The sequence below is a fragment of the Pangasianodon hypophthalmus genome, chromosome 17 (genome assembly GCF_027358585.1).
Source record: "Pangasianodon hypophthalmus isolate fPanHyp1 chromosome 17, fPanHyp1.pri, whole genome shotgun sequence".
Taxonomy (NCBI): domain Eukaryota; kingdom Metazoa; phylum Chordata; class Actinopteri; order Siluriformes; family Pangasiidae; genus Pangasianodon; species Pangasianodon hypophthalmus.
Window position 1 is genome coordinate 10,096,145 of NC_069726.1, and position 18,767 is coordinate 10,114,911.

The following is an 18,767-nucleotide window of genomic DNA, read 5'->3' on the forward strand; positions in this document are numbered from 1 at the left end:
CCGTCTCACTGCAGTCTCTGTCTAGTCATATCCAGACATTTTGGCATTTTCACTTTCAATCACATTCAGTACCGCTGACATTTGCATTAGAAATGTGCAAATCAGTGACATTCCAGCAAAAATAGGCTTGCCTAATCTCCAATTTTGAGTATAAATGTGAATAAATGTGAGTTCTAAGCAGAAATGGCGACTGGGAAAACAAACTGACATTATATAAATTGTGAAAAGTGGCATAAGCACATAATCATGCTACATATAAAACATTCAATTTTACTGATTTTTTTTTTTAACTGACTTTAGTCTGATTGTGCCACCATTCTAATTTCATAATCCTTGGATTTATCTCTCTCACCAGACTCTGATAAAGCCCTTTCCAGCTCATCAGCCTCCAGGTCGCTCTTCAGAATTTCTAATTCACACTTTAGTGCTAGAAAACACTTTCCATGTGCATGCATTAGGTGTTGCTCAGCTCACCATTTTTACTCGTCGACCAGTAAACAGAAAAAATAGTTGAATAGTAATCTTTTTCATATTAAAGGAATAAACTTATTCAGGATACTTCAGGTTATTTTATGAGTGCAGTCGAATGCTGATAAGCAAGAACTGTTTTATATTACACTATTTAGGGATGTATCAATTCTTAAAGCGCATTCTTGCGAATGCATGGAGGCGCGAATGAAATTCTGAACATTCTGAAACTTAGAGCGCGCAGCACAGAAGCTCATGTACACCAGCACAGCATTCCTTATGGCTCAGTGACCGGTCTACAGCATCCTACAGCAGTGTCTGGGAGGTTTCTCCAGGTTTATAATGACCTGGGGCTTCAATCTCAGTAGCAGCCGAAAAGGAGTCTGGATCGGCCTCTGTCAGTCGCTGAAGGCTATAAACTAGCTGTCAGCTGAGTGGGACTGAAGAGTGACGTGCAAACCTGTGGGACCAAATGCACTCTTTTGCACAGTGCTGGTCACAACGAAATTCACCACATGCCACCATACAAGGCTTTTATTTAAATTTTATCTGGCTTTAAAGTACAACAAAAATAACTGCCCAAGCAGGCGAGATTGGGTGGAATTCCTTCGGGGGGGAGGGCGGAAGTGGGATTTAAAAAGCAGTCCTGCGCACATATTTACACTTCATAAAGTGATATGAAAGTGATAGTGTTCCATTAAATTTGAAATAAATTTTAAAAAAATTTTTAGAGAGAGTTTGCACAGCTAAGACTTACACAATAGTGCTGACTGCAGAATTGGCTTCATTTAGTCTGAAATCTTTTCCACAATGTAACAAGGTACTTTTAGCCTGCTTTCTTTCCCATCTGCCTCACCTCTGCATTAGTCAACTAGTCTATGCAACCCCTAGCACCTATCACCAAAGCTAAACACGTACACACTCCAAATTTGCAAATCATTTCCGTCCTATCACTCGAGAAAGGGTCGGCTAAGGGATAAGATGCAAAATCACAGCCATTGGGAGGCCATTTTCACAGGAACAATGCGTCAAAGATCAACATTCCAGCTCCCTCAAATCCTCTTGTTTTCCCGCAGCTTATCGTTCTCCTCCTGGTCTGATCGGAATGTCCAAGCTGAATAAGCCTCTTGAGCTGTTTGTTCACTATGTGGCACACGAAGAACCTTTCTCTCCCTCTGTCTATCTTGTTTTCTTCATTTTCTTCGATTTTCGTTCCATTAAATTCAAAGCTTTCTTGGCACGACCACACCGAGGACCAGTGCCTTTACTGCCAAGCATTTTAAGTTCTCCAATCCTGTTTATTTTGAAATATAGTCTTTTTTATATGTAATAACTAAGCAAATCTAAGCAAAAAGGGAAAAAAAAACATGATTAGGACTACAACATGATTAACTGTGCAGACTCAGATCAGTTGATTTATTGTGAATAAATCATTTCAGACAGGGTTTCACATATATCTAGAAATGTATGTATGTATGTATTTAAACACATTTATACACACAGGGGAAGTGTTCAGGTCAAACAATTTTATCTGTCATTATCTTTCCACCCAAATACTGCTGTGCAAATTCAACCCAACCAAGTGTGGGCAAAGGAAATAATTACGGTCATTAACTGAATTATTCATTCATTATTCACAGTCATTGTACCGACTCCAGCTGTATTCACCTCTGCATTCATCTACAGCCATAGTTACTGATACACGTTACTGGTGACATCATACACATGATCATACAGATCACCACGATCACCTGAATTATACATCATACATGTATTCGTATATTCCTCAACTACAGTATGACAGCTCTGTCCTGCATTGTACCCGTTATCTTTTTTTTCACTGTGTTACTGTCCAGCTTTTTTTTTTTTTTTTAAAACCATGTCCCACACAGTGACATGGAACTCAAACAGCAGCCTTTTTTTGAAATTTTTTTTTAAATCAAAACATCAGCTCAGGAAGATGGTTTCCAGAGCACGTCTAAAGAACAATCACGGCTGCCTCACGGTGGAAGAGCACGTCACTTTTAACGTGGGCTGGTGTGCAGGATGCAGGAAATCTTGGTCAGCATGAACGTCAAATGACTCTCGCTAAGCACAAAAACAGCACAGTGGAAAATTGGCAGGTCCGAAATCATAAGTCAGCGAGCTGCTGGAGGATGAGAAGGACAGGATGAGTTGTGTGTTCGAGGGGACACACATCAGACATATGTAAACACACACATACACCCAGGTCCATAGATGTAAGCAAAAGACATCAGCGATGCCAGAAATCTGCGTCTACAGTGATGACATATCCCTTTTTTATTTGTGTTTCAATACCATGTGTGTGGCTGTGCCGGGCCAAACAGAGTGGAAGAAAAAAAAAGGGACGAAAAGGACAAAGAGTCAGTGGCAATTGCTCAACCAATTCAAAGCAACTTTTCCATTACGTCAAAGCAAAGCATTACTTTACATCAACTACTGCTATACAGATACTCTGAACAGGCAGCAGTGTGGTGAACTCAGCATGAACTCACTGTGTCATTTAGTCGAAGTGTTGCCACATATTATTGCATCCTTTTTCTACCTTAATTTTTCTACTTCTGCTATTAAAAATATATACGCACATGTTTGTGATACTGAGCCATTTTTCTGGTGTGTACATTCAAGGTTTCTTCAACACAAATGCTAAACTGGCATCACGTGGTCCTGCGGCAGAGTTAACTGACAGCAAGGGATTAAAATTCAACATTTTAGCTAACATCCATGTTTCAGACCATAGCAGTTATAACAGTGAATAAAGTCAAATGCAACGCAGGGATGACATTACTTTTATTTAGCAACTGAAAAATTAAAAAGCTAAATTATTACATTGTTGATCCTGTCGTGAATGAAACAACAATTAGCACGATATTGTGTGCGAGCATTAAATATTTGAATATAATTTGTATCTGTGTCAGAAATGAACGAAATCCACCATGAAAAGCAACCTATGCTGCATTTCACTGAGTGACTGTGTGATGCTTTCAACACGGCCAAACGAAATCTACATTCTTTTTATGTTGTTTTATGGCTGCGCTGGTATTACGGTGCATTTCCATCAGGATCATGCGGAAACTTTGCCGCCACAGTGAAACGTAATCACTGTCTAATCACAGCCCCTGGCCGCGTGCAAAGGCATGGTTGTAATCAGTCTTTGAGGGTCCTGTGGAAATTAATTCTTTGGTAAGCCTCACTTCTGTCTCGGTAACTGTTGCTACATCTGATCTAAGATTTAAAGCCCATCTATAGAGTTTTCACTGATGAAATTCCTGGTCATTTTACCAAAACAACACTGGGAATATGCACTCATATGCATATCCATCCAAGCCACTACAATCTGTCAGCAGTGTGTAGTCATTCTGAAAGGATAAATGTTGCTGTTAAAGTGAAATCCTAGTCATAATATCAGCAGCCTCATCAACTATTGATCCGCAAAGTCATGGAAATAAAACACTGGTAAGTGAATGATTATATTCCTTTTAAAAATCACATTTAGGGTGTATAGATTTTTTTAATGAATAATTCTGCCATCAGCTAGCACACAATGATGTGACTTTCTCCATTGCGCAGTAATCAGTAATGCAATTTCATTCTTTGTTACAGCTAGACATGGTAGTAAATTCAACAGACTCACACTGACAGGATTCTCTCACGTAAAGTCAGTCATTTCCAGCGAGAGTTGGCAATCGACAGCGACTGAAGGCGGAATGACCACTGGAAACATGACGTGGGCGAGGACAGTGCCACAGAAATGTTACGTCTTTGCCAGGCTGTTTAGGTACAAACACTTCAAGCCGGTCAACTAGACAGATCACGAAGTGCAAACATATTCCTCCACAATTTAGATTTTTTTTTTAAAGCATGAATGCATTTTATTTGTGGTCGAATGTGCAATTCATTTCACATCTGATCTGATTTGTGGTAAAATCGCTGGTTTTGCATACAGCCACTACAGCCAGCAGTAAAGTAACGACAGGAACGTCTACTAGTGACTGACGTACAGCGATTAGAGTACTGCAGGGCAAAACATTTTAAAAGTCATTCTGGTATGAATGCAGACTAAAACTGATGACGTGCTTTTCCACATATTTAACTCACACCTTTGCTCCCATGTCTGATTTAATTAAGAAAAGGGTCAAATTTCACTGTTCTCTAAATCTTTTTGATATTTGTCCATCCAGGATACAAGTCCGAAAACGCTTGACGGAGGTGCCTATGCCTAGTCACGGTTGCAAACCTATTCAACTGCCGTGATTAATTTCTAATGAACAGTAAGATAAGTTAAAGAATACTCACATGTACAGCAGAGGACAGAGACTGGACAGTGATTACAGTTCAGCACCAAGCAGAGTTTAGGAGAATATCACGCTGGGGTCCAGTAATTCAAGCTTTCACAAAACTAGCTAGATGTGTTTTGCCAACAAGAAAGCTGAATAAACAAACTCAAACAAGGAAAAGTTAAGTTTTAGGCAACTTAAACCCTGACCTGAGCTGAATTTAATATTGTCTGAAGGTGGACTGAATTAAAATAGAGATGTATAAAGCAGATACGGTGAGCCTGAGGATTCACTGCATTCTAGGGTTCGGAGGATCTTTCTTTTCCTCCACAAAAATGATCAGAAACCATTTGATCATTTTATCAGACGCAGAATCAGGCGAATTTATATGATATATATATTTATATATATATATCTCCATAAACAGAGGTGACTCCTGATTGGCTGAGTTTATCTTCAGCAGCTCCTGCTCTCTTTCTGCTTACTGCAGGCACGTGTGCTTCATTTTCCATCAAGAAAGCCTCAAATAATCCAGAGCGATGTAGCACATTGGGGATGGTGAGAAATAACCCACAACACATTATTCTTTCGAGGAGTACTATGTGTCCTTCCTTCCTGTAAACTCATTTCAATATCTTCTGCTCCATTACCATATATTCCTGACCTTTCTGTCAAACAAAATCTTCCATTTCTATTCCCTCTCTCTCCATATCTGTCTCCTTCTCTCTGAGGATCTCTCTTTCATAATGTATGTCAGGATTTCTCTCCCAGCAACAATCCCTCCCCTCTCACTATACGACTCTTTCTCTGACTCACTCCCTTCCTCCTGACTCAACCATTCGTTTAGTTCCACTGGTTCTAATCACACTGGCCCTCTGAGATGCGTATTGCATGACTGCCTCAGCTCTGACCTTGAAGCAATGAGCTTTTATCTGTCCCTGATTATACAGGAGAAGCAATCATTGGCAGCAAAGCATGAGGAAATGGCTGTGAATTATAGATTACAGCCTAAATGATTCATACAGACTAGAAATACAGCAGCTAAATCAATATCTTCAACAGGATATCCAATGTGTCACCCTATAACATCAACCTCAAACACATCATGTCCCATCTGCACAAGCAGATTCTGGGGAACATGTTATTATTATTATTATTATTATTATTTTTTTATTATTATTATTATTACAACAATGTGATGGTGGTGGACATCACTACTGATTGTCAATGACCATCTTGGAAAAAGGGTTCTTCAAGCTTCCAAGCTTCTTAACTTCAAGAAAAGTGCTACTTGTGACCCTCTTTAATAAGGAAACTTTTTGTTGTACAGTTCTACACAACCCCCTTAAGGGTTATCCAGCTGTGACAAAGCAAAAATCCAGAGGTTTCGAGATTTAACCTTTATCATTATCAATATACACTGACCAGCCACTTTAATAGGAACGGCTCTACCCGTGCTCTTTTATTCAGTTATCCAATCAGTCAATCATGTGGCAGCAGCTCAGTGCGTAACATTACGCAGATACGGGTCAAGAGCTTCAGTTAATATTCACATCGAACATTAGAATAGGGAAAAAATGGGGAAAGAATCTCAGTGATCTTGACCATGGTATGGGTGCTGGTGCCAGACAGGCTGGTTTGAGTATTTCAGAAACTGCTCATCCCCTGGTATTTTTATACACAACTAGTCTCTAGTGTTTACACAGAATGGTGCAAAAAACAAAAAAGGTGAGTAGTCGTTCTGTGGGTGGAAGCACCTTGTTGATGAGAGAGGTCAGAAGTGAATGGCAAGACTGGTTTCAGCTGACAGGAAGGTTAGAGTAACTCAGATAACCACTCTTTACAACTGTGGTGAGCAGAAAAGCATCTCAGAACACAACTGTTGAACCTTGAGGCGGATGGGCTACAATAGCAGACCACAGCATGTGCCAAGAACAGGAGTCTGAGGCTACAGCGGGCACGGGAGTACTGAAATTGGACAGCTGAACATTGGAAAAGCATCGTTATAGTTATAAGCCTTCACTCTTAAAAACGGGGTCTTCAGATAGGGAAAGGTTAATGGGGACAAACCACAAACCCCTTCAGTGTTCTATATTTAACCTTTTTCCACTTGTCACTTAATTTAAATGGATTTAAAATTATGCCAAGGACATTAATGTGATTCTTCCAGGAAGTTTCATTTCCTAATCTAAAGTTCAGAAAATTTCCAAGAATGATAGGCAACGTGAATCATACAAATCATCAATGTGTTCAAGGTCATCAATCATCAGTGTGAATCTCAGCAAAACTAGAAAACAGTTGTTAAAATGACACAAAATATAACTTGCTTGAATTCTGTGGATGGGAAAGTTCAGGAATAAAAAAAAATCTGTGACTCAATATTTGCCAAATGTGCTTAATATTTGAATCAATGGACTGTATCCATAAATCAATGTTGCCATGATAAGGGGTTGATAAGTGATCTTTTTTTAAAACTAAAATGGGGTTCTCATCTGATTTAGAGATAAGAATGTTGTTTAAAAATGCAAATCCCTTCATATCACAAGAAATGCAGGTGATCTTTGATTATGAAAGTAAAATCTAATCTAACACTTCATCAGTGACTCTGGGCTCTCATCCAGTGACAGCGGGAAGTCTTTTTAGATGAGGATCCACTGAGGAACATGAAGAGATGCTTGGCCTTACCATTTAACACCTTATCAGGCTTGGAGCATATCTACTTTGGCACCGTGTGATTACTCTCAGAGATGCCCTTAATGACAAACATCAAGGACCCCTGACAAAATTCAGCACTATGGCCAACTTTGTCCAGTAGAATCAACATCAAGACTTAATCACAGTGTTATTCCATTGGCTGTCCTGATAAAAGCCCTGTTAAAAAATTTATTCTGTCTGCAAAGACCTTTGACCCATGACCTTCTGTTTGTACATGGTGGAAGTTTCAGAGAATTCCTCCCTTTTGATAGTCAATGAGGCTCTTGGGGATTGTCCTGTGCCCTAAAAGTGCAAATGAGCTATTGATTTGGATCTTAACCTACACATAAGATGACTAAGTGCAATCCATTTTGGGTATAATACGTGATATTGAGTATAATAATGTGATACCATAATCCTTAGCTAGAATGAACTGAAGATTACGTTATGAATTACACTGCAAATACTTAGGCCTACTGACTATACTCATATATGCTGAACTAAAAGATGTGCTTAGCTTGATTGCAAAGTAAACTGTATCATTACATTAAAACTTCTACTGCTAAGAGAAATATACTATGGTCCCACAGACCATAGATCTTCCTGCCAATCACTCATACGTGTGACTGTTTGTGAGGCCATTTAATGACTAAAGAATAATCGATAGGTATGACCAGGCAAACTGGAGCTCAGATTTATTTTCAAGCACAAAAGGTCAGCTTGAAAAAGTAGGACATCACTAACACCACACAACACCTTCAGCTAGTCAGTTGTCTAGCTAGCCACAGTCATTCATGGATGCGATCTATGAATCATGGCAGAAATCCCTCCATATACTCTAACCAGCCATTCTTGATCAAATTAGTAGGGAAAATAAATCATGTACTGCGTCACTGGGTGTTAAAACTATTAGTCCATTTAGGGTTTTTGTGACTGCTCCTGTCAACAAAATGGCGTCTACATTGCCTTACATCCCCTGAAACTCGTCTACATCCCCTGAAACTCATTAAGAAGGGACAGAGTGGAGGACAGTAACTATCCTTGAAACAAAAATGGTGTGTACAAGTATATACTTGTATATATAACTGTGTAGATATTGGACCTGGATTAGACACTCACACCAGATTTTCACCTCAGTATTTCAAGTGCTTTTGGAGGGAACATAGTTTTAAATCAGCTAGCTAGCTCATTTGTGTTCGTTTTGTTTTCAGACACAAAGAAACATTAAGAAAATAGTGTGACTACAATGTAATGATTACTAGTTCCTCCATTTATTTATTTATTTATTTATTTTTACAGAATGAAGGTACCACAGCTTTCTCTCCTGTTTTCTATTAACAGTGAAGCAAAATTAATAGCAAATGCCTTTTTTATTCCTCGCTCCTTCCGATTTCAGTGAACTACCTTTTTATTGGGTTCTTTTCTATTCCTATTCAATGACCACTGCTTAATGCTCTTCCTTTTCTACTTCAAGTTAAAGGGAAATAAATTCATTTTTGCTAGTAGTACACAATTTATATAATCCTAAGATCCAGTGTTAGCTTCTTACACAGAAGACCAACACACTGCTGTACACATCATATAGATTCTATATGATCATACTTATGTAGCTTAAGGGCAATGATCAAGCAAAGTTGTATTTACCGCCACAGCTAAATAAAAAAGCCTGTAATATTTATTCCCAGCAGAGCTGTTCTGAGATCAGCACTCGAATTAGGCTGCCTTGAGGCAAAATCTATGAATGCTGCAGGAGCTTCTGTGCTTAATTGCGGTTTTAACTGCTGACCTTAATCAAATGATAATGCTGGCATTTATGTTTCGTGTCTTCCTTCATTTCCTTCCTTGATCAAGGGAAATATGTGGCTGTGTTGAATAAAGCAAGTGTTTAAAATTGATACTGTATTATGCTCGTTCTAAAAATTACTTTAAAGACCCAGTAAAAACCATAACACAGTGAAGGACAATGTGTTAATAAGAAGGTTAATGACTGAATCGTCAGATTGAGCCTGGACATGTCGTACTGCCTGGACAGACACACTCTCCTGGGATGCACGGGCATCTCCATCATGATGTCTAGGCCTAGCATCAGGCAGCAAAATGAAGTCATTCTATAAAACAACACAGAGAGATGAAATAAGCCCATATCTTCATCCACAACTACTCATGTTCAAACATGTCCTCGAATAAATCTGTCAATAAAATCAACAGCGAGCTGTATTCGTCCAGCCCACACAAACAGCCGAGGTGTTTAACATAACGGATGTGTGGAGCGTGGGTCTGCAACGCCGATGTGTGAAAAGCCCTTTGGTTCTGCGGCAATCGTGTATTAAGGGTGAAAATAAAAATGAGGCTCTGTGGTGCTCACAGAGGAAGAATGAGACACTGAGGCCGTAAATGAGGCAAATATGATATGCTTGCATTACGGTCAACTGGATTATGAGTTGCAAGGTGAATAGCAGAACAATATTCTCTATTTCTAATGTATTTTACAGGCTATACTGTGTAGCCTGTTATATATAATCTAAAATCTGTCCTGGTTTCCCATTTGATTTTCTTTATGTCTGTTTAACACCAAATATCTGTTTAATATACTGCGGAATCTGTAGCCACATCACACACACGACATGCTAGATCAGGAGGGCTCTTTAGTCGACTCCTATTTGATTGCAGTGACACCCTGCAGCCACACCAGCGGTTTGCAGATAAGATGGAAAACCCCTGCATGATGTGCTCAGGGGTGACATCACTGTCTCTCTAGCACAATAATCTAAGCTAGGCTCGTAAAATAGAGCATCGACCCATCATGCCCACCCGCCATCGCCAACTGAGGATTCTCTCAAGGGTTGGGGTGTGGCTTCAAAGCAAATCCTAAAGGTTTTAGCTTATGTGGCTTAACCATTCACATGATTAAGATGATTAGTGTGAACCTGTATGAATGTTTAATGGGAGCTTTTTCACACTTCACACTTCACAGAACACAAGTGTACAGTCCTGCATAAGAGCCCGTACGCTTACTGTTACTCTGTTGTCATTAGTGAAACGGCCCACTTTTGTTTTATAATAAAAGGAGCATGCAGAGCGTGTGGGCTTGTTTCGCACATTTCTCACAACATTCTCACAAATGCTTGACGCAAGTCAGACCAGCAGCTAAAAATGCACCACCCTGTGCGCAGATGAACAAATACGCTGGAAAAAGAAAAGCCGATGGACTGCGAAGACAAGAGTCTAAGCACTTGTATATTCTTCTTAAATCTTTTTTATGTATTTGTTTCGATGTTTGGGAAGACAGATATACCCTGTGTAAGCGGTAGCACAACTATTCCTTTTCACTAGACAACAAGTAGGCCTAATTCAAAAAGTATTGGACTAGTTGTATTTTCCATAGTTAAAGCAAAAACTGATTAGTGAGTATGCTTCATATAAAGTGATATCAAAGTGGGAAAAAAAAACAAAAGAAAACCTTCCAACAGGAGTCTTACACAAGGCGTAGTTGACTATAACTTTTGTTTCATCTAGTCTGAAGTGAAATACCATCTCCCTACACTTCTTTACAGTCTGCCTTGCTGTTTTTTCATCCTAAAGCTATCCCAAAGCAGAACACAACAGACACAAATATGCCAAAAAAGCCACCAGTGATCATTGTTTCATAAATGATTTATTGCAAAATACATTTCGTTTGCTCAAGGCATTTCCTCCTGACTAAGATGGAGCACAGAAGCATGGATCATCCGCCTGTCGCTAGCTAATGAAGGAAGGTGTCTGGTCAATAATGAAGGAAGACACAACAATCTGTCTCTTGATGGCTCATCTGTAATGAAATGTCTCAGCTTAATGAAATCACTCTGAGCCAATCCTTTAAAAGCTTAACAAACTGTATGTGATTGCATACAGTGATGCTGCACATTTATAAAATTCTGGCAATCAATACAGATTATTCGCATGTTAGATTCACTAAACCGGTGCAGGAAAGTGCAGCATATTGTGGAATGGCGTGTTGCTTCTGGTGTACAGTTGTCTTAAAAAGTACAGAGATTTAGCTGGAAGCAAAGATCACATGGGCTTTATTCTCTTTTTCATTAGCCAATGACACATCTAGGTACCTTATCATGAATCAGTTTGCTAGTTTATCTGTGTAGGGCCATGTAGAATTGATTATATTTTTTATATCACAGCCAAACATAGTAGAAAGCCTAAAACAGAATGTTTAGGGTAAAGCAATGAGAAGTTTATATATAACAATAAAGCCGCACCCATTAAACACCTCAAATGTAACGTACATCTATCAGGATCAGGTACAGGTTTCCGACAGGGCTTGGTCTGCGCTAGAGTACATCTGGTCTTAGCAAAAGTGTATTAAGTCGCCGTAAAAAAAACCCGTTTGGAAAACTGACTTCCCATCCGGAATGCTTGTTTGTGTTTGGATGCGTCTCCTGTCACTCATTTTATAGACACTATACTCTACAAGCCACTGTAGATCCTGGAGGCGGAGCTTCAGGAATACGGGCGGGAATTATTCGAATAGAGTTTGATTAGAGTCTAAATTCGTTAGAGATTTAATCTTGAAAAAAAAAGGTAATCTGTTAGCACCTTTAAGTTTTCTGTAAGGAGACATTTATTTATCCTTTTTGAAAGGAGTCTCCACTTGGAACAGACAGCGGTAAAGCTGTAACAGAAGAAATAAAAGAGACTAAGTAATAACAGGATCTCACTTGATTTGCAGACATACCACAACGTTAAACAAAACTATGAACAGATAAAACACATGCCACGTAACTGTTTTTTCCTATAACTGCACATTCTGTCGCATTTTATTCCTTACTTATTTGACATGTACATTATCACTGTAGTCAAATTCTCATCGCTTCCTCTGAATTCTATTCAATCTCTTTATTCATATGATTGACACCCATAGCTGTGTTTGTAGATGGTGAATTTTAGCTAGCTAACTGAGAGCATATTGCTGCACACAAACACAAAGACTCTTACTTTTCCTGATACAGCTGACTAAACTATCTTCCTTCTCTGGTCGAAATCAGAAGCCTATTCAATCAATATATAGTTGACAAACTAATCAAATTCCGATTTGTAAATTCTTACCACTAGAGAAATTAATACGACGTGCAGAAAAAAAAAACTCTTAAAGCTTGTCACCTTTACCGTCACACATCTCAGTCATATATACCATAAAATGTCGTTCCCTTAGCCATTCTTGTGTTGATTTCATTTATGGCTTATTTCTGTATTTTATTGATTAATGTGAGTAAACCCTTAATAAACTCTCATTTCCTACTGTGGATATTACTTCTCGGTGATCCTCACCACTGTGCAGCAGTCATAAATATCATGTTGAAACATAAAACTAAATAAATAATTGCAGGAAAAAAAAAAAATGCACAGCTATGTTTATCTAGGCAAGCAAGTAATTACGCCTAAGCAAAAGTCATGCGCACAGAGTATGACAGAGTACAATGCCTGGCAAGTTTCCATTTCAGTAAAACTGTTGGCCGGCAAGAACAGTGTGACACTAGTGTAAACACGACGCACGCTAACTGAGCGCTGTCGTGTGTTTAGTCGTGTACACGTCCCATGTCCCGAGCTGTAGTACTGTCTCGGTGCTGCATTTGTCTGCTGTCTGAGGCCGGGTTGTGCTGACTGCGTCATCTTGAGCCTGTAACTCCTGACCTTGGTGATTTTGCAAAGCAGGAATGGAACTAATGAGGCGTTGTCGTGGAGAGACCATCATATCGACTCAGTCGAGAGAGAGAGAGAGAGAGAGAGAGAAAGAGAGAGAGAGAGGAGGAAAGATGGACACGAGGTGTCCCTGGTGTGCTGGCGAACCACACAGCCTTGGGCTGTAAAGCACAATTCAAGCATTATTTGACAAAAGTGTATTAGTTTCATTGCTTTCTCCTTTGTTATGTGCATCATTAAAACGATGGTGAGCAATGAAGAAAAAAAAAAAAAAAAGATTATTCCATGGATTAAGTCACAGTTGGCTGTGCTGATGCGGCTGGAAAAAAAAAAACAGCTGACAACAGTTGGTAAGGTGGGAAGTGAGTGCCGAGGTCCCATGGCTCCATTTCCATGGCAACAATGATGCTCTGGTAATGGCAGGAGAGTTCTAAACATTAAGCCCACAGTAGCTGTGTGTATGTGTGTGTGTGTGTGTGTGTGTGTGTGTGTGTGTGTGTGTGAGGGAGAGAAAGGACTTTTTAAAGGAAATGACTACATAAACACACTGCTTGTTTAACATTTTGTAACCCTTTTCTAGCATGTGGCAAGTGTTTCTTCCACTACTAGTCATGTTAATTTTATTTTTGGGGACGTGAAAAATAACAGAGTCACTCAGTTAGTGCAACATCAATGGTGTTTCAATTCGCTGCATTCTCAAAAGGCCTTACTGCTTTATCAATCGCAGTAAAATGTCTAAACCCGCGTGGCTATAAGCTGCCCTTATTGATTATACAAATAGATTTCTGTAAGGAATAATTCTGTGTGTTACATGGCCACAAAAACATGGTGCTTAATCATGTTCGGATTTATGAAGCCCATGAATCTAATGCAGCCAATTTTCCACAAAGCCACAAATACAGGCTCTAGCATAAGTTAATCAAAGATGAGCTCCTATAGTACTGTGTGCGCGACCGTTCTGCTGCTTTCTTTGCAGTGAAGCTGAACATCTGCTGCAGTCCTGCTTTATTCAGAGCTTACTTAGCAACTTGTCAATGTATATATATATATATGATAGACACCTTTAACACAGTCCTTATGGTGTACATGCAGACGATACATTCCCCTTGGGAAATTTACTATTTAGTTCAGCCATAAATACACACTATCAATCCATCCATCCATCAGCAGGACGCTTGTTAGTCAGCGTAGTGAAATGCTAATGGGACTAATATCTTATAACTAGGAGGCATTTTTACAATCTCGGCAGAACATATTTCATTTTTTTTTATACAGCAATGGACATAAATGCAAAATGTCCTTTTAACTGCTACACTCATTTGTCTTTCCAAATAATAAATTGACCTTCACCTAGTAAACAGTGCTCCAGGCATAATGTGGAACATATTTAAGAATAAAAATGAAAGCTTTGACTTTGGCATTTCAGGCTGAGTTCATGTGAGTGGGAACAGTGGGACGCTGCTGCTGCCAAGACTACAATAGCAACTATGTCAGCTCCACTGGGGGTTACCCGAACAGCACCAGGCCAGAGCTCACCTGACCTACTCGACTACACGCAAATCCAGAAATGAGAATATAGCCCTATTCAGATTGGGGTAATTATTTCCAGAGTATCTCTGGGATTTTAGTCCCGTGCGAATCTGTCGTGTCAGTAATTTTTTTTTCAGGCTGCATGTGCACGTGTCTGGAAAGCCGGATTTTACTTTCTATACAATATGCCCGGGTAATATATACACCGAGCAAATTGAGGTGTTAGTAAAGATTCCATTATATCCTGTGGAAAAAGAGGGGTTGCACTTTTTCTATGGTATAAACACACGCCAGGAAGAGCTCTTTCCTATTTCCATAAAACCAAGTACTGAACAATAAAACACACACGATTTTTAAAAATCTTCTGGGAATTTTAGGCAAGTTATTGAGTTTCTGGTATGGGTAGCCTACATACGTATTATGGTCATGTGACCTACTAATGATAAGGGGCAACTTGCGCAGCCACGCACCCTACAACACGTGCTTATAATACAGGTCAAACAATCAGCTTGTATTAAAATGAGGTGTTTGTAAGACGCATGGAATTTACATGCATTGTGAAGACATTCCATCTGTGATTTATGCAGAGATTGCTCATCCCGTCATCATATCTATCATAATTATTACAGACCTCCTCCAGCAACATTACTTAACATCCGTCATATGTCTAGAAATCTGATCCTGTCTGAACAGTACTTATGACCAGAAGCAGATTTCAGGAAAATACCAGTTTTTATTTCATAATGTAATGTGAAACATTAGAAATATCAAATCAAATGTAGAGATCAGGGAACATTATTCCTGGCACAACAACCTAAATCTCAAAAGAGACTCAAAACTACTGATATTTAAATTGGCTCCCATAGACTCCCACTATATGTTCTTCTATACAGTACCTTCCCCTTAATAAGATCATCCCTCACCTCAAGGTGAGTCATTTGTCTATGAGCTAAGGAAGGATTAACATCCCCACGCTATGGCTGAGGACATGACTTGAGTTCTGTGTTTCATAGCAGGACAACATGTGTCCTGAAACGTGCATTCAGCCTCCCGTGGGCCTGGAGGACATAAATGGAGCACAATGTGGCACACAAAGTAGGCCTCACTCTCAGAAAAGCCTAGAACTGACCAAAGCTGCTGCATGGTGACACAGACGCACATGACCGCATGCGAATTCAAGCTACAGAGCAAGCTCAAATGAATCTAATCTACAATGCAAGCACTTGTTTTGTGTAACTACTTTCGCTGAATGGTACGAGCTCCTGTGGTTAAGCCTCTGCGGAGAAGTCTATTAATTAGCCGATCACCGCATCTGCTCCTCGAAATGGCAGTTTGGATCAATCGATGGACTACAAGCTGCGGTTTCAGCCGAGGCTGCATAATGCATGAGGTCTAGCCCACCTACAAGCACTCAGTCCTGCCTTCCTGACGTTTCTCCACCTCTTTCTTAAACCCCTGCGATACGCATCGGTACTCCCAATCATCCCCTTCCTCTCTTCCTCCTCCCCTGATCTGTCCTCCACAGCCCCATCCGTTCAGTCCAGGTTTCTGAGCGCGACGCCACTGCAGCAACCCCCTCCTTCTACCTCCTCCTCCTCCTCCACCTGCTTCCACATGCTGTCCTGGTGGATTCATGCGCACTGAGAGCGCTGCAGCATCTACAACAGACAATTACTCAGGCCATATTTACGAGATCTGCCTGATCCGGACTTGTTTCTTTCTTAGACGACCAAACACGTGACGTCACCAATTACAGCCCGACGTGCCCTTATTTCTGCACGTGACTCGTGGAGCTCCATGGACAATTTCACACGAGACGCTTCTCCCTAACACAGCAGGCCTGGGTAAGGCCTCTTCGTGTAGTTTCACTCATGCACTGTAGCTGAAGCGATCTCACGGATCCGATCAGCTAAGAAGAGCTGGCACGATCGTGCATTCATAAAAGCAGTGTTAATGCTCCTCATGGGCTGTTTCATAACAAGTGCTCCCACAAACCCTGCTGTGGTTTAATCTCTGCTGTGTGGCCAGGCTCCTAACATCCAACCTTTACAAGCTCCAGTTGCTTTCTCTAACCCTTCAGCACTTTTAAAGATCAGGGTGGAACATGTGCCAGAGATCCCTGTGTGAAAATAAAGCAGGACGACAGCAGCCGCCTTCACGCCTCCTGAATATTAATGAATTTATCCCTACTGCCCTCATCACATCCCACCATCCCATCAAGTACACCTTCCACCCAGAACCACCGAGCAAGCTCTGAGCCTCCGGATGTGCCGTGCGCCTGGTCACTGGTTCAGCACTGAGGGCACAAAACACCAGCACGCGCACACCCCACATATTTGGCAAGTCATTGTTACCAGCCAGAGCAGAAAGCTACCCGATCTGTGCCTGAATAACAATGTCTAAACGCGGCTCGCGCGCGCACACGCGCATGCACACGCGCACACACGCGCGCACACGCACACGCGTTCACGCACGCGCACACTTCACATTGATAATATTAATCTGGAAATAAAAAGAGCGACCTGATCCAATTACAGTGTGTGTTTTTTGCTCTTCTCTGTCTGCTGCTACTGCTAATAATAATAATAATAATAATGATAATGATAATAATGATAATGGCTGCATACTCGATGCGATCGCGCTGTCAACAAAAGGCAGCGAGGCCCTGAGCAGTTGCTCTAGGGAAACGCTTTGAGCAGGCTGAGGTTGTGGACAGGGCTCTGAGGTTAGATGTTTGCTGCACCTGATTGAGATGCTCTACATGACATCATCTCTCAGCAGCAGCAGCAGCAGCACTGGAGGCCACAGCGCGGGGAATAAAGCACAGATGGGGATGGGGGCTGAGAGCCATTGTGGACAGATGATGAAGCTTTCTCCTCCACTCACCAGATTCAGCACGGTCTCGACGATGTCCCGGTTGCTGACCTCGCCGACCTGGATGAGGCCGATCAGCACGGCGAACTTCATGCGGATGTTGCGGATCGGAACCGCGGGGTTGATGACGCCAGCCGGCAGCACAACGGAGCCCGAGCCGGACACCATCGCGTCCCCGCCGGCCGCGGCTTCTCGCTCCGCCAGCGGCGCCGGAAGCGGCTTGTCGCTCGCCATTTCCAGCCCAAATCCCGAAAATAAGGAGCGGCCGCCTCGCTCTCACCTGCTTCGCGTCACCGACTGGCTTTGCAACCGCATGAAAATTGAATTAGCGAAAAAGAACAACAGAAACCGCTAAGCAAATTACACCGACTTGGACCGCTGCTGTTTAATCCCGTCTGTCCTTTTCCGGGAAGCATACAAGCCCCGAAAGCGTACTTTCTCTGCGTTTGCTGAAACGGTCCTCTCACGCTGCTTCTCCCTCTGTCCTCCTTTATCTGAAAGCCCAGTGAAACGATGCGGTCTCCGGCTGTGTGGTCCTGCTCAGGACGCCATGTTCACGCCCCCTGGCTGCGGTAGCGAGCACTGCGCCTGCGCAGTAGCGGGCTGCTCAGCGGGCCGTGGCTCAATCCCAAACACATCGCTCCCTATATAAAGCGCGCTACGGAGGCTACGAAATAATCGATTTTACACTCTGGGCAAGTGCACTATGTGACAAAACAGGGAGCAATTTGAGGTGGAGCCCATAAAGGTGGGGACCGTGCAGGAGCACGTGCGAGATCTGATATTAATAGTAATCTAAGAATAGACAAATGATAACATGCTCCATGGTGACGAATGTGATGAAATATTTTCTAATGAGATATGAGAAATATGTGAATCGGTCGAATAGTTACATGAGATTATGGTTAACATTCTCTCTTTCTCTGACACTGATCTTCATAACACAAACACACACACACACAGGTCCGAAACTGTCTGGAAGACGTTCAGAGCGGAAACGTCCATCCGGGACACTTACAGGTCACGTCTGTGTCACGTGGTCCAGACACTAACCTGTATGTTCAATGCAGCTTCAGTACCAGGACCCATTTTAAAGGTCATTTGTGGACATGAAAAATATTCAGATCCTGAAAGTCTTGTCATGGTCTGTGAATGTCCAGTTAAGATCATATGTGAACATCTGAATCAAGACAAAAATTCCAAAATCTCAGA

At 41.2% G+C, this 18,767-nt stretch overlaps 1 protein-coding gene across 11 annotated transcripts in view; it reads right to left on the reverse strand.

Moving 5' to 3' along the window:
* The window catches only part of nbeaa (neurobeachin a), a 157,352-nt gene extending 139,207 nt beyond the window's left edge, over nucleotides 1–18,145 (reverse strand). For 6 of the 11 annotated variants that reach the window (XM_026941772.3, XM_026941764.3, XM_026941767.3 and 3 more), the window contains exon 1: nucleotides 17,568–18,145. In XM_026941772.3, coding sequence (XP_026797573.3) covers nucleotides 17,568–17,789 — 222 coding nt within the window. In that variant the 5' untranslated portion in view covers nucleotides 17,790–18,145. The remainder of the gene's footprint in view (nucleotides 1–17,567) is intronic. The other 5 variants (XM_034312522.2, XM_026941771.3, XM_026941766.3 and 2 more) reach the window with 1 other exon arrangement.
* Between the last annotated feature and the right edge of the window lie 622 nt (nucleotides 18,146–18,767).